This window comes from Sciurus vulgaris (genome assembly GCF_902686455.1).
Source record: "Sciurus vulgaris genome assembly, chromosome: 16".
In the NCBI taxonomy this organism is placed as follows: domain Eukaryota; kingdom Metazoa; phylum Chordata; class Mammalia; order Rodentia; family Sciuridae; genus Sciurus; species Sciurus vulgaris.
In genome coordinates, this window is record NC_136477.1 from 31,505,563 (window position 1) to 31,519,008 (window position 13,446).

At 38.5% G+C, this 13,446-nt stretch overlaps 1 protein-coding gene across 7 annotated transcripts in view; it reads left to right on the forward strand.

Moving 5' to 3' along the window:
• UBP1 (upstream binding protein 1) overlaps positions 1 to 13,446 on the forward strand; it is a 48,905-nt gene that overhangs the window by 28,988 nt on the left and 6,471 nt on the right. For 3 of the 7 annotated variants that reach the window (XM_079114240.1, XM_079114237.1, XM_079114238.1), the window contains 8 exons: positions 4 to 156; positions 255 to 365; positions 805 to 912; positions 5,251 to 5,354; positions 8,284 to 8,338; positions 8,640 to 8,733; positions 11,102 to 11,192; positions 11,951 to 12,069. In XM_079114240.1, the coding sequence (XP_078970366.1) occupies positions 4 to 156; positions 255 to 365; positions 805 to 912; positions 5,251 to 5,354; positions 8,284 to 8,338; positions 8,640 to 8,733; positions 11,102 to 11,192; positions 11,951 to 12,069 (835 nt within the window). Of the gene's footprint in view, positions 1 to 3; positions 157 to 254; positions 366 to 804; positions 913 to 5,250; positions 5,355 to 8,283; positions 8,339 to 8,639; positions 8,734 to 11,101; positions 11,193 to 11,356; positions 11,790 to 11,950; positions 12,070 to 13,446 lie in introns of those variants that run through there. The other 4 variants (XR_013759771.1, XR_013759770.1, XR_013759772.1 and 1 more) reach the window with 4 other exon arrangements.

Below are 13,446 nucleotides of genomic sequence, written 5' to 3' on the forward strand. Positions count from 1 at the left end.
TAGGTACACTGCATCAGCACAGAATTTACTCCACGGAAACATGGTGGTGAAAAGGGAGTACCTTTCAGGATCCAGGTTGACACCTTTAAGCAGAATGAAAATGGAGAATACACAGATCATCTTCACTCGGCTAGTTGCCAAATTAAAGTTTTTAAGGTATGAGATAGAAACCGGGCTGTCAGTAATTAGGATTCAATTTTGCTTTAAAAATTGTTTCCAGCACGATGAATTAAATAATCTGTTTTGTTTTTAAGCCTAAAGGTGCGGACAGAAAACAAAAAACTGACCGAGAAAAGATGGAAAAGAGAACAGCTCATGAAAAAGAAAAGTATCAGCCATCCTATGATACCACAATCCTCACAGAGGTAACGTGATATGGCATTTGGTTTTGGAAGAGAAGCAGAGGTTTGCGTATTAGCACTATCTCTCAGACGAGTTTCACAACAAAGGGGTTGGGAAAGATTGGGTGGTAGAACAACATGATGATCTTTGAGAAATTTGTAGGGAAATATTTAAATTTGGGGATTTTTATAGATTAGTTTTGTGGGTGGGATCTTGAATGAAGATGCTGAAATCCCAATCAGGTCTCAAAAACAGACCTTAAAAACCTTGAAGTTGGCAAGAGATTAAATTTGGGGCCTAGAATGTCCAATTTTTGTCACTGCTGGGGTTTTGCATTTTCTTTAACTTTGAATCCTGTTAGTCATACATTTGTTAATTGGACTGCAGAGACATGAAACAGGGTATTAGATCTTTCTTTGTATAATGAAAAGACATTGATCCCAATCTTTGGTGTTTGTCCAGATGAGGCTTGAGCCTATAATTGAAGATGCAGTTGAACATGAGCAGAAAAAGTCCAGCAAGCGGACTTTGCCAGCAGACTACGGTGATTCTCTGGCAAAGCGAGGCAGTGTAAGGGACTTCTGCTTCTCTTTTCATTGTGCAAGAAACCTTGTACAGTGTTAGATATAGGACCAACTTCCACTGAAAAGTAAAGCCAAAATTGTTTTTGATGTCCATGTCATGATTTAATTTGCTTTTGTTTAGACTTCCTGCTTTCTGTTTGTTCCTCTCTGAGGAAAATTTCCTAAATCTAACACTTTAAAACAAAGCAAAAACATTGTTGACCATATTGGGTGGTTTTGGAGGGAAAAAGAATACACCCAGAGATTTGTGTTCCCTCCTTGTCTCCTTCCCCCTTCCCTCCCTCCCTTTCTCCTTCACGCACACACCTCCTTCAAGAGCACTGAAATTAATTGAAAATACTTTATTTTAAATAGTTATTTTTAAAATAATTATCATTTTTGTGTAATTAAAAAATTTTTGCTTTCTCTTGTGTAGACCTGGTAAGAAAATTTTGTGGATATTTAAATGATGGCAGCAAGCTTGACATTAACATGTGCAATACTCCATGTCACATTTCCCTGCATGCAGTGTAAGAATATGTGTCTGTCTGTGCTTTTAAAAGCCTATTTGGCAGCACTGGTAGAAAAAATCATCTTTAATTGCATTAGTGATTCCTCTTGGCACCTGCATTGTGACTTAATGCTTCAGGTTAAAGTAGTGCTGCACCTCACTATACTTAAACCTGGGTCTCCTCAACATGCAATCAGGAGGCTTTTGGTTGAGTATCAGCTTTGTCAGGTTAAGTAGAGCAGATCTTTTATTCATGACACAGCTCTTTATCTAACAGTCCACCAAGGATTAAAGAATTAAAAAAAAACCCTGGTATCTCGTATATTACTCTATTCATTGTTGCATGTTCACACTATTAAGGTGCCAAAAGTGGATTTTTCACTCTCCTACATACGTTTGTGATTAATTGTAGATCTTGAAAGTCACAGGCACCATAACAGGAACCTTGTTTCCAGTTAAAGCACTGAGTAAAAATGTTTTAATGCTTCTTCATGCACTCATACTGAAAATGTATACATCCTAGTGCCACAGGGAGCACATGTTGCATCTTTTTTAACTGGGCTTTTAAACTTTAAATCAAAGATTTTTGGAACCAGTAAATATTCTTTTCCCAAAAATGCTTGCCTCTCCAGTTTTATGTTTTTATCCTCTTCTAATTCCCTAGATGAAGACCCATAAATATTCTTAGTAGATTTCTTTGGGGAAATCCTGGTAATCAGCTCACTTTCCCATTCCTGTAATAAACCATTTAGCTAACTTAAATGGTAATTCATAAATGAAAGAAATCTGTTACAGCCCTGAGCTAATCTGAAGATGAGAAAGTTGTTGGCAAATCTTTAATGATTCTTAACTCAAGTCTAAAGTATGCAAAACGTCAGCAGTTCATTGGCCTGGGATTTCACATCTTCCTAGTGTGTTGCTTGCTGCCCTGGCTGCATTTGGTTTGGGTAAGATGCTTCTAGAGGTGGTTTGAGCTCATCTTAGAAACCTATTTTAAAAAGCAGGTTACTGATTAATCCCTCAAAAAAGGTCTGCAGCAATTCTTTCATACACTTCTTCAAATGCCTACAAAGGAAGGCCAGTATTGCTTATATATAGTTGTATTTGGCTTTCCATAAAAGGGGATGTCCAGATGTATTGTTAAAATCTAAAAGATGCTGATGACATGGTCCCACAATGGATAGTTACTACTGTTGGTACCCAGATGCTGCACAACAAAACTCTTAGCATGTCTAGTGATCTCTGATTGGCTCACATCAGGCCTGCCAGTTTTTACAGCCTTAAGTGGGCCATCATCCTTTAATCTACTTGGGAGATATACTTATTCACAGGGTACTGAAACTAGAACTGTATAAGTCATTTACCTCTAGTGCCTTTATGCATTACAGTGTTCAGGAACATAGGCACTACACCATTGCTTAATTTTAACAACATTATTGAACTGGCAACCTGGCTCAGTGGTTGAAAGCTTGTCTAACATATATGATGCCCTGGATTTGAGTCCCATCACCACAAAAACAAAACAAAGCGACACTCCTCTTGTACTGTTAAAAGACTCTAAATGTGTAAAAGTGGAAAGATTTGTGTAGGGAATGTTAATAAATTTGGCACCTTCACCTTACTTTGTCAAACTAACTTGAAGCTTATGATGGCTTCATTTCCCCAAAAAGCTGGCAGTGGGCTGGGATGTAATGGCAAAGCATCTGCCTTGCATTCACAAAGCCCTGGGTTCAATCCCCAGTTACCAAAAAAAAAAAAAAAAAAAAAAAAAAAATGCTGGCAGTAATCATTAAAGCAAATGTGGGAGACAGTGTTTTTAATAAAAAATTTTCATTTTTTAGATGTGTGTCCTATGCTGTGTTGTTTTGTATTGGGCAAGGAGGATGGTGTAGCAGGAAAATCTTCCAGGTAGTGGAGGTGACAGTGAGTGTTGACATTTTTGATTCTGATTAGATATGATAAGGAGCTCATAGGATCTTATAAAATGAGGAGGTGATAATTTGTAAGATGGAAAGTAAAACAAAGGCTTTAGTTTTTAAAAAGTGAGCACTGTGGTATAAAATGTCACTTAAAGTGAAATTGGTGTGCCATGCCAAAGGTTTAGTACAGCTGTCTGGTTGTAATAATTGCAATTTTTTTTGAGGGGGTACATAACTGCATAGTTGTAAAGGTTAGGGAATTTCTCTTTTTTTGTGTATCCATGCTTTTGGTTTATGTCAGATATGGATTTTTAGTCCCTGTACCATTGGCAAGCCTTGCTTTCTACCTCTCCTTCACACTAGTGATCTTGGCACTGTTATTCAGAAGAATTTTGAAAAAGGATATATTACTTGTACATTTTCAACTTATCATCTGAAAGTTTCCATCATAAATTTGAACTGTTGCAGAAGGAAGCAATCTTTTGGCATGGTGACTATTTTTAAAATTTAAGATAAAACTATTACATTTACTCTTAAAAGTTCATCCCGTATATTCCATATACCACTGAAAAATAAAGTTTTAGGATCTTTAGTTAAATCCAGAATTTTAGATTAAACTAAAAGGGCAGAATTTTTCTCCTGTTCCTTCTTGGTTAATGTTCTGAGCCTGAAGGTCTTTTAATGATCACCCTAATTATTTCTTCACAATAAATTTTTATAAATGGAAATTTAATTTTTAAACTTTCCTTTGACGTTAGGCTGGAATGATGAGATGGGATAGAACAAAGCTTTTAGATTTTTAAATAGGAGAAACTTTGTTTGATAAATTTTTCTTTCAGCAGTGTAATTAAAGAGTTGGCACTCGCATCTGCAAAAATTCTAGTAATATACCTTTTCATTTGATTAGATCATTTTAGTATATGCAAGCTGATAATAGATCCTCCTGAATTTTTGAAAACAAAAAAATTGAAAATCACCTAATAATCTTTGCTTGGCTTTGATGTCTTAACCCCAGGGCTGTGGTTGGATGTGATGCCTTTCTTGTGTAAAATAGGAGAAGGGTGATTGTGAAAGGGGACTCTTAAAACGAAATTGACAAACATCCCCAACAGAGAAAGAGTACCTATGGGGTGATGTGGATTCCTTCCTTCCTTTGGGTCTGAGACTTCTATTTGAGGCTGCCTGCTCAGTGTGCTTTTGACTTTGGCTTTTTCAGCTTTCCTAATTTAATAGTGTGCTTTTGTATCTTTGCTCTGTCTCTGGTCAGAATTTTACCTGTGGTTGAGGAAAACCACACTCTATCACTTTCAGAAAATATAAATAAATACATATGGATGGATGGATGGATGGATGGACGGCTGAATAGATAGGTAGAGGCAGTGCCATTCAGTTTATAGACCTTACTTGGCCTGTCTAATTTATTTGGGAATTATTAATCTTGAGTGATATCAAGGAAGCAAAGGGCAGCGGTGAGGCTGCTCCTTGGGGAATAGGGCAGAAGGAGACCTAGTAGAACACAGCCACTGTTCAAGTCACCATGCGATGTCAGATGTTGCTTATGAATTCTTTTTCGTTTCTGCTGTTTTTAAACCTTGAAATCAGTGCCTTTTGGGGAAGAGAAAAAGCTCTTGGAAACAAATCATACCTAAGTATATATTTTAAATGCTTTTATGAATTTTTGCTGTTGTCATCACTTCAGGTCTTCTCTAAGATTAATCAGTGTCACACATAGCAGGTAAAATTTTTCTTTGCCACACAGGGTAAAATTGACGTGTCTTTGAGGGTCCTTGATATGCGTCAGGTGTCTTTCATTTTAGAATCTTGCATATGGTTAGACTAGAGAGTAAATCACAGAAGTATTTCTTCTATATATTTAAAAGGTATATCATTAATTTATTTCTGTTTCTGTCCTTAGTGTTCTCCGTGGCCTGATACCCCCACAACCTATGCGAATAACAGCCCTTCACCAGCGCCCACTTTCACCTCTTCCCAGCAGAGCACTTGCAGTGTCCCAGACAGGTACCTGGTTTCTGTAGTTGTGTGCCTGCACCTCATGATCCTGCAAGTCCCTTCCTCTCCATTAAAGTACTCTCTTTAATGGGTAATGGCCGTGCACAGTAGTTCTCTTTCCTTCACCTGCCAGCCTTTTGCAGTGGCCTCTTGTACTGCACACTTTGCACAACTATGGTAATTGTAGAAGAGGGGGTATTTTCAAGATGAAGACAAGAAAACAGTCTTTGTGAGATTGAAAACAGTATTATTGAGGTTCCCAGGCAGAGTCAGGGTGAGTTGTTAAGGTGAAATTTTGACTCGAATATGTTAAGATTACATTTATTACAAAGAACACCCATCTTCAGTGCTTGCCATATCAGATAGCTTGTTTTCTGATCTATTTTCCCTCCCAAGAGAAAGTCTGTTTTTGTTTTTTGAGTCTTTAAAGAAGGACTTTCAGTTTCTTTTTTGGTACCAAGGATTGAACCAAGGGGCACTTAACTGAGCCACATCCCCAGCCTTTTTTTTTTTTTTTTTTTTTGCATTTATTTAGAGAGTGTCACTGAATTGCTTAGGGCCTCGTTTAATTGCTGAAGCCTTTGTACTCTTGGTCCTCCTGCCTCAACCTCCTAAGCCTCTGAGATTACAGGTGTGTGCCACTGTGCCTGGCCAGGGCTTTCAGTTTCTAATGACTTATTGTGGTTTCAGAAATGGGAATAATAGATTTTAAAGTTTTTTCCTTTTTGGCAATACTGGGGATTAAATCCAAGGACTTGCACATGCTGGGCAAGTACTCTGCTACTGAGCTGCACCCTTTTTAAAAATTTTATAGTCATCCAGGCTGGCCTGGGGCTCCTCCCCCACTACTCCACACACACTTTTTTTTTTTTTTTTTTGGTTCCAGGAATTGAACCCAGGGGTGCTTAGCCATTGAGTCACATCCCCAGCCTTTTTAAAAAAATTTGAAATCTTGCTAAGTTGTTTAGGGCCTTGCTAAGTTGCTGAGGCCAGCTTTGTATTCACAATTCTGCCTCAGCCTCCCAAGCTGCTGGGATTATAGGTGTGCGCCACTGTCCCTGACCCCCATATTTACTTATAGTTGTAAATATTGATGGGATTTGTTATTACATAGTTGTATATGCACACAATGTAACAATATAATTTGGCCCATATCCCTCCCCAGCACTCAACCCCCACCACCTCCCACCCCTTAATCCTTTAAAACTCTACTGATCTCTTTTTGATTTTTAGGAGATCTTGTCCCCATCTGTTTTCCTTTTTCCTCTCTAGGTTCCATATGAGAGAAAACATATGACCCTTAATCATCTGAGTTTGACTTATTTCACTTAACATAATTTTCTCTAGTTCTATACATTTTCCTGCAGATGCCATAATTTCATTTTTTATTGATCTGGAACTTTTGATCCTCCTGCCTCAGCCTCTCAGTAGCTTGGATTACAGGTGTGCACCACCCACACCCTGCTTCTTATCTGGCCTTGACTAATGTCTCTTAGGAGCTATATAGTTGGGAACGGAAGACAGGGTCTGAGGCATCCTGAAGATGCAGTGGTACCCTCTGGGACCTTCCATTCCTGATGACTTTCCTGGGGGAACTAATGCAGATTATTTCTTCTGATCAGAAGTGCCCCCCCCCCCCCCCTTTAAGAACACTTCTTAGAAGAAAATTATGAAAGCTATAACCAGAAGGGAAAGGTTCTTATCAGACCAGATCATACTGACCAGGTCTGATAAGAAAACAATCAAAATGACACTTTTCCCCTTTGGAAATGTGTGAACTGGTGATACAGCTTGTTTTCATGCAGGTTGTTGTGCTCTAAAAGTAGAATACTCATAGATTTAGAAGAGGGACTAGAGAGCCATCATGTTACCATGTTAAGAGGTCTCCTTTTTTTTTTGTGGTGCTGGGGATTGAACCCAGGGCCTTGTGCATGCAAAGCAAGCATGCTACCATCTGGGCTATATCCCCAGCCCTAATTTTTTTTTTTAATGTTTTTAGTTGTATATGGACACAGTGCCTTTATTTTTTTAAAATGTGGTGCTGAGGGTTGAACCCACTAATTTTTTTAGGGCATTCCAGTCTTAATAATCTTAGGAAATTATTATGACCTTAGAGACGAGCTGTGAATTCAAGTTGACTAGTTGGCTGGATATTTCCTGAGAACCCACTGTTTCCTGGAACAGTGTTCCAGGACTGTTCTATGTGCTGTGATATATAAGTGACCAGACAGATCTCAGTTCGAAGGAGCTTAAGTTCTAGTGAGTGGAACAGGTTGTAAATAATCAATATAGCAAGCCTAAGTAACGGAGGAGCAGGCACTAAGAAAGGGGCCTGGTGCCGGCTGCGTATGTAGCTCAGTGGTAGAGCACTTGCCTAGCATGTGTGAAGCCCTGGGTCCCATTCCCAGCATTGCCCGTGCACAGGAGCCAGAAAGATGTTTACTGTTTGTTTTTCTTGTTCACTCTCTGTAATCATGGATATGTATCATGGATTAATTAAAGGGAGATAGTATTTAATGTTTTTGCTCAGGATCATTATACTTTTTCTTGTAGCTCATTGTTTACTTAAAGTAGATTGGTTTTGTAGCTGTTTATCTTACGGTTTCTTTTTTTTTTTTTCCCCCCCTAACTAAAATCAGTGAGTATCTTTCATTTTCCTGGCATCCCTGTGGATTCATGGGGGAGCCCTTTTTCACAAAACTTGAATTTCTCACTGGAACAGATGGGCAAAATGGCATGAGTGAAGACAGGGTCTTCTGTGTCTTCATCTCATCAAGGTCACCCCCACCCTGCTGTGTCTGCACTCTTTTTGTAGACTTAACATCTTTCTCACAGTGATGCCTTATTTAAAGTTACTTAATTTATTAGGCTTTGATGTATTTTTTTTTTTTTTTAACTATAGAAACCATTCTTTTTCTTCCTTCTCTTTTCTCTTTAGCAATTCTTCTTCCCCAAATCATCAGGGAGATGGAGTTTTACAGGCATCTGGTGAAGTAAGTATTTTTTTCCTAAAACTGTTGCATGTTTTCTTGTTCTTGCATTTTTAAGTTTCTGACAGGGTTTTAGTCCTTATGCATATTGCTAAGTAGTCAGGTTCATGTTCTTAGTTTTTTTTGTTTGTTTGTTTGTTTTGTTTTTGTTTTTTTTTAAACTGAAACTTGGACCAAGTATGAACTTGGTCTTTGTTTAAATACTGTATAACATGCTAGTGACTTGGTGGTTATTCTTATTTATTTATTTTTTTGGTGAGTTTGAATGGTTTCATTTCTTTGTGTTCATTTTCTCTGTTAATAGCAAATTCAGCCTTCAGCTACAACCCAGGAAACACAGCAGTGGCTGCTCAAAAACAGATTCTCTTCCTATACAAGACTGTTTTCTAATTTTTCAGGTATGTCTCTGTGTGTGTGAGACGTACATGGTAGAGTGTTTTGTTTACTTGTTTGTTTCTATGGTTTTATTAAAGAATTTTTTAAGAATTTTGAAATAAGTTCATATATACACACATACACATACATACATAAAAAGTTGCAAAAAGCAATGGTAATATACAATGAGGTCTTATGTATTCATCATCCACTTTCCCAAAGTGTAATACCTTGCATACTTGTCATATACTATAAAAACCAAGAAATTACCATTAGTAAAAATCTGTAGTTTCACCAGACTTATGGTAGTCATTTGTGTGTGTGTATTGTCTATACAGTACCCTTTCTTTTTACCTTTATTTTGAAATAGTTTTTGCTTTATACCAAGTTGCAAAGACAGTATGGACTTGGTCTAGTATACCTTCATTCAGCTTTTCATATAACAAAACCAGGAAATTGACATTGGTATAATATATAGCTCAGTTATTTTATCACATATGTAGATTTGTATAACCACCACTGCAGCTAAGCTACAGAATTAGGCCATTACCAATAATCTCCCTGCTGCTACCCCTTTTTATCCTTCCCACACTAAACTCTTTTCTGTCTCTGATTTTTTTCACTTGGAGAGTTATGTGAATGAAATCGTAGGAGTTTAGACTTCTTTGGTCTTTTTTTCTTTTAAAAATCTTTCGATTATCGAGGTTTTTTTTTTTTTTTTAGTACTCAGCCTAATAATCTCACGATCCACCCAAGTTGTTGTGTGAATCTATAGTTTGACCCTTTTTATTGCAGAGTAGTAGTATGGGTCTTATATACTGCAGTATCAGTTCTATTCTTGCATAGTAAGCTAAGGAAATACTTGGGTGGGATTTTAGACAGCATCAAGCAGTGCTGCTCCAGGTGGTGTGAAAGGAGGTCAGTGTAGCAAATGGTAGTGGATACCCCAGGTGGGGCAGGGCCAGCATCTTTCAGATACATTTGGCATTGGGAACTTTCTCTCACAGAATCTCTACGAACATGTCCTGACAAACATATCCTGAGAAATGGTGGATCACAGTAAAGTGGTACCTTTAGTTTTGCTTTAGCTTATGGTAGTATAGAGCCATTGAAACTCAGCTTGGTCCCTTTAAGAGGACAGAACATGTATGCACATACACATCTTCAAAGGAAAGCTTAATTTCACAAAGAACATGGTTTTCTATTATGCTATTTATTTCATTGTTTGTGCAGTGAATAGTCATTCCCCATGTAGCTTTTTGTCTCTTCAGAGTACCAGATGGAAGTCATTTGCTAACTGGGATTCACATTTTTTTAAAAAATTTATTTGTAGATGAACACAGTATCTTTATTTATTTTTATGTAGTGCTGACACATTTGAGGCAAGCACTCCACCACTGAGCTACAACCCCAGCCCTGGGGTCCACATTTTTATATGATTAAGTAAAAGCCTTTTATGTGTGAAAAACTAGAAATTGTACGGTTGGTGGGGCAGGTGATCATCTTGAACTCTTGCAGGGTAAGCAAAAGCACAGCACATAGAAAAAGTTCCAATAGTTGAAACTACGGGAGGCCTCTGGTTATTCCTATTATATTAGGTCAATCATGTTTCTGTCTGGGGAGTTCTAAGCTCTCTTCATTGAGTAGTGATCACATGGTTTAGCCTCTGCCTTTTCCTTAACCCATGGATTTCCTTTGGAGGCTGGACAGGGAGCTAGCCATTGTGCCCCTTTGGTGCATCAGTTGAATCAGCACTACAAAAGGTCAGTGAGGTGATGAGGCCTCTTGCTCTGAACTTCTTGGGTTTTGGCATTCCACTATTAGCTAATTGTGTGATAGTGGACAGGTTTCTGAAACTCTGGATTTCCATATTCTCTTTTGTAAAATAAAAGACTGACTGGTCTGGGTGATCTCGGGTCAATCCATGTTTCTGTCTTGGAAGTTCTAAGCTCTCTTCATTGAGCAGTGATCACATGGTTTAGCCTTCTGCCTTTTCCTGAGGTCAGAATCAAGTAGAGCCACAGCACATCCACTAGGTAAGGCAAGCAGTGAGATTTGGTATTGGGACAGTCAGTTGTATGGGATCTGCACACTGAGTAGTTTTACCAGCTTCTGGGCTTCGGAACTCGCCCTTGGTACAATACAGGTTGATGAAAAGCCAGTGTTGTCTTTGGCTCTGAGGGACAGTGTGTGTGTGTGTGTCTCTGTCTGCCTGCCTGCCTGCCTGCCTGCCTGCCTGCCTGCCTGTCTGGTGCAATTCACATATGTGTATGTATGTTCAGGATGCCTGGTGTTGTTTAGAAGGATATTTAACCATATAAACAGATGCTTATGAAGCAGCCAGTGGCATGTTCTTTTTCATTTGAGAAGAGTCTCATTGTTGTCCTCCAGGTGCCGACTTATTAAAACTGACAAAGGAAGATTTAGTTCAAATTTGTGGTGCAGCCGATGGAATTCGGCTCTATAATTCACTGAAGTCAAGGTAAAATACTGTGGACTGTTTTGCGTGAAATAAGGACGTACCTTTCTTCGCGTGGGGGGTTTGGGCAGAATGTGTTTCCACGATAGGTTGGCGTGTGCCTGTGTGCACCGTCGAGCATCGGCAGCATCATGCTCACGAGAAGACTGTTTTGTGTACACCTTCAGGGCAGGCCCAGATATGATGCAGGCACTGATGAGGGCAGAGGTAGACTGTAAGACTGGTAGCAATGCACATGGGCAGTACTGATTTCTTGAAGACGACTGGGTTTGTTGCCAAGAAAACAAAACTTCTAATTTAGGTGAGCTATACAGAATCTACGGTTTTCAAGGTCATGACTATTATTAAACAGTTATTAAATATGTAAACTTCTAATTGTGAATTAAAATAATAGAAATGTAAACTATGCTGGCTTTTAAGATCCATTTAATATCATTGTTATTTCTAGACTTGGGGTGTGAAAATTCCATTAAAATTGAATCACTGATTTTAAATTGCTTACTTAATCTTGAAACTTAAATTTACCAGCATCTGACAGACCATCTCAATGGTTTAGAGTCTGGATCATCATATTAGACCACCTGTGATAGTTGGTGTGAGGTGTGTGGTTTTTACATTTTTATTAGTAAATTATTTTGTATAATGAAATAACATTGTAACATTTTCATAAGGAAATAGAACTTAGATTCCTATAGTTGTCATGTGTACGTGTGGTCAGGCAGCTTCTCTCCTAAGCTTATTGTGGCATCTTCTGATTGCAGGTCGGTTAGGCCTCGCTTAACCATCTATGTCTGCCAGGAGCAGCCGAGTAGCGCCGCGCTGCAAGCACAGCAGCAAACTGCAGGCAGTGGAGGCGAGAATGGCAGTGGGACGCCTTACGGTGGGTATCGAGGGCATCCTCAACCCGGTCACTTCCTTTCTGCCTAGTTACTCATGCAGGAATCTTGACAGTAGTGGTAGGCAGCCACTCTAGGGCCATGAACTTGGGAAAAGAGGATACTAGCAGTCTTTCTCAGTTATTTCAGCCAATATGGCTCCTTATATCAGAAATATCTAACAAGGAAAAGACTAGCTTGAATGCCTTGAGATTTTTTTGACTTTTTGCACCCTTAAATCTCATATTTATTGAAACATGAATGTAACACTGGTAGTTTGAAAAAAAAAAAAAAAAGAAGGAGGAGCACCACCCCCCTCCACTTTACTGACTAACCAGGGGTTAGAGGACTACTCAAAATAAAATGTGCACAAAGATGCATCTTTGTATCAGTCCTAATGTTGACGGGGCAGCATAGTGAGCTGCTCATGAGGTAGGGTCCTATGATATAGGTCATGTGATAGGTCCTGTGTCATTTTCCATCTGTACATTAGGAGGGCATCCCATCCTGAGGGGTTTTCTTAATTATACAGTATAGCACTGGATTAGAGCCAATATTAAAGGCTGGTCTCTTCTCTCCTCTGAATACATAGCCTTAACATAAGCAAGCATTTTTATTTTAAACCATATACTTTCTACTATTTCTCTCCTTTTACGTTTTGAAGGCAACATGCTCAGAACTTTAAAGAGAAAGATGTGTTACAGAATTCAGAGGCAGTTATTTGCCCTGATAAATACTTTATGGTTGCAATTTTACTGAGAAAAGGGCAGCAGTCACAATTGCTGGGTTTTCCATTTGGTGTTATTTTTACTCCAAAAGTCATGAATTTTAAGATTCAAGATACAGGTTCTTAATCTAAAAGGATGAAAAATTTTAAGGAACTCCATGCATCTCCAAGGTCTTATACATCATTTACATATCCACAATATTGTAATATTTTAGAGGGCACACCCTCAAATGTGAGTGTTTGTAGAAGGGTGTGTACAAATATTGCATACTTTACCCCTAAATCAAAAGTCAGCAAACTTTTTCTGCAAAAGGCTAGGTAAGTAAATATTTCCAACTCTTTACATACTGAACTCTGCCACTGAAGTGCAAAATAGCCATAGATAGTATGTTAATGATAGGTATGGCCATGTTCCAATAAAATTTATTTAGGAGAAAAATAAGTGGAGGGACAGGATTTGGTCCTCACAAGGTGTAGTTTGGTAACCCTGGCTCCAGGTCATCTATAGATTTTATTTCAAAGTTTTAAACTTTTCATAATATATAATTAACAAAGGTTTCTGTACTCATAAATCCACACACAACATGGAACACACCCTGTTTAGGGAAACAGAGTCCTCAGCAGTGCTATTTTTGATCCATGTCTGGCTTGAATC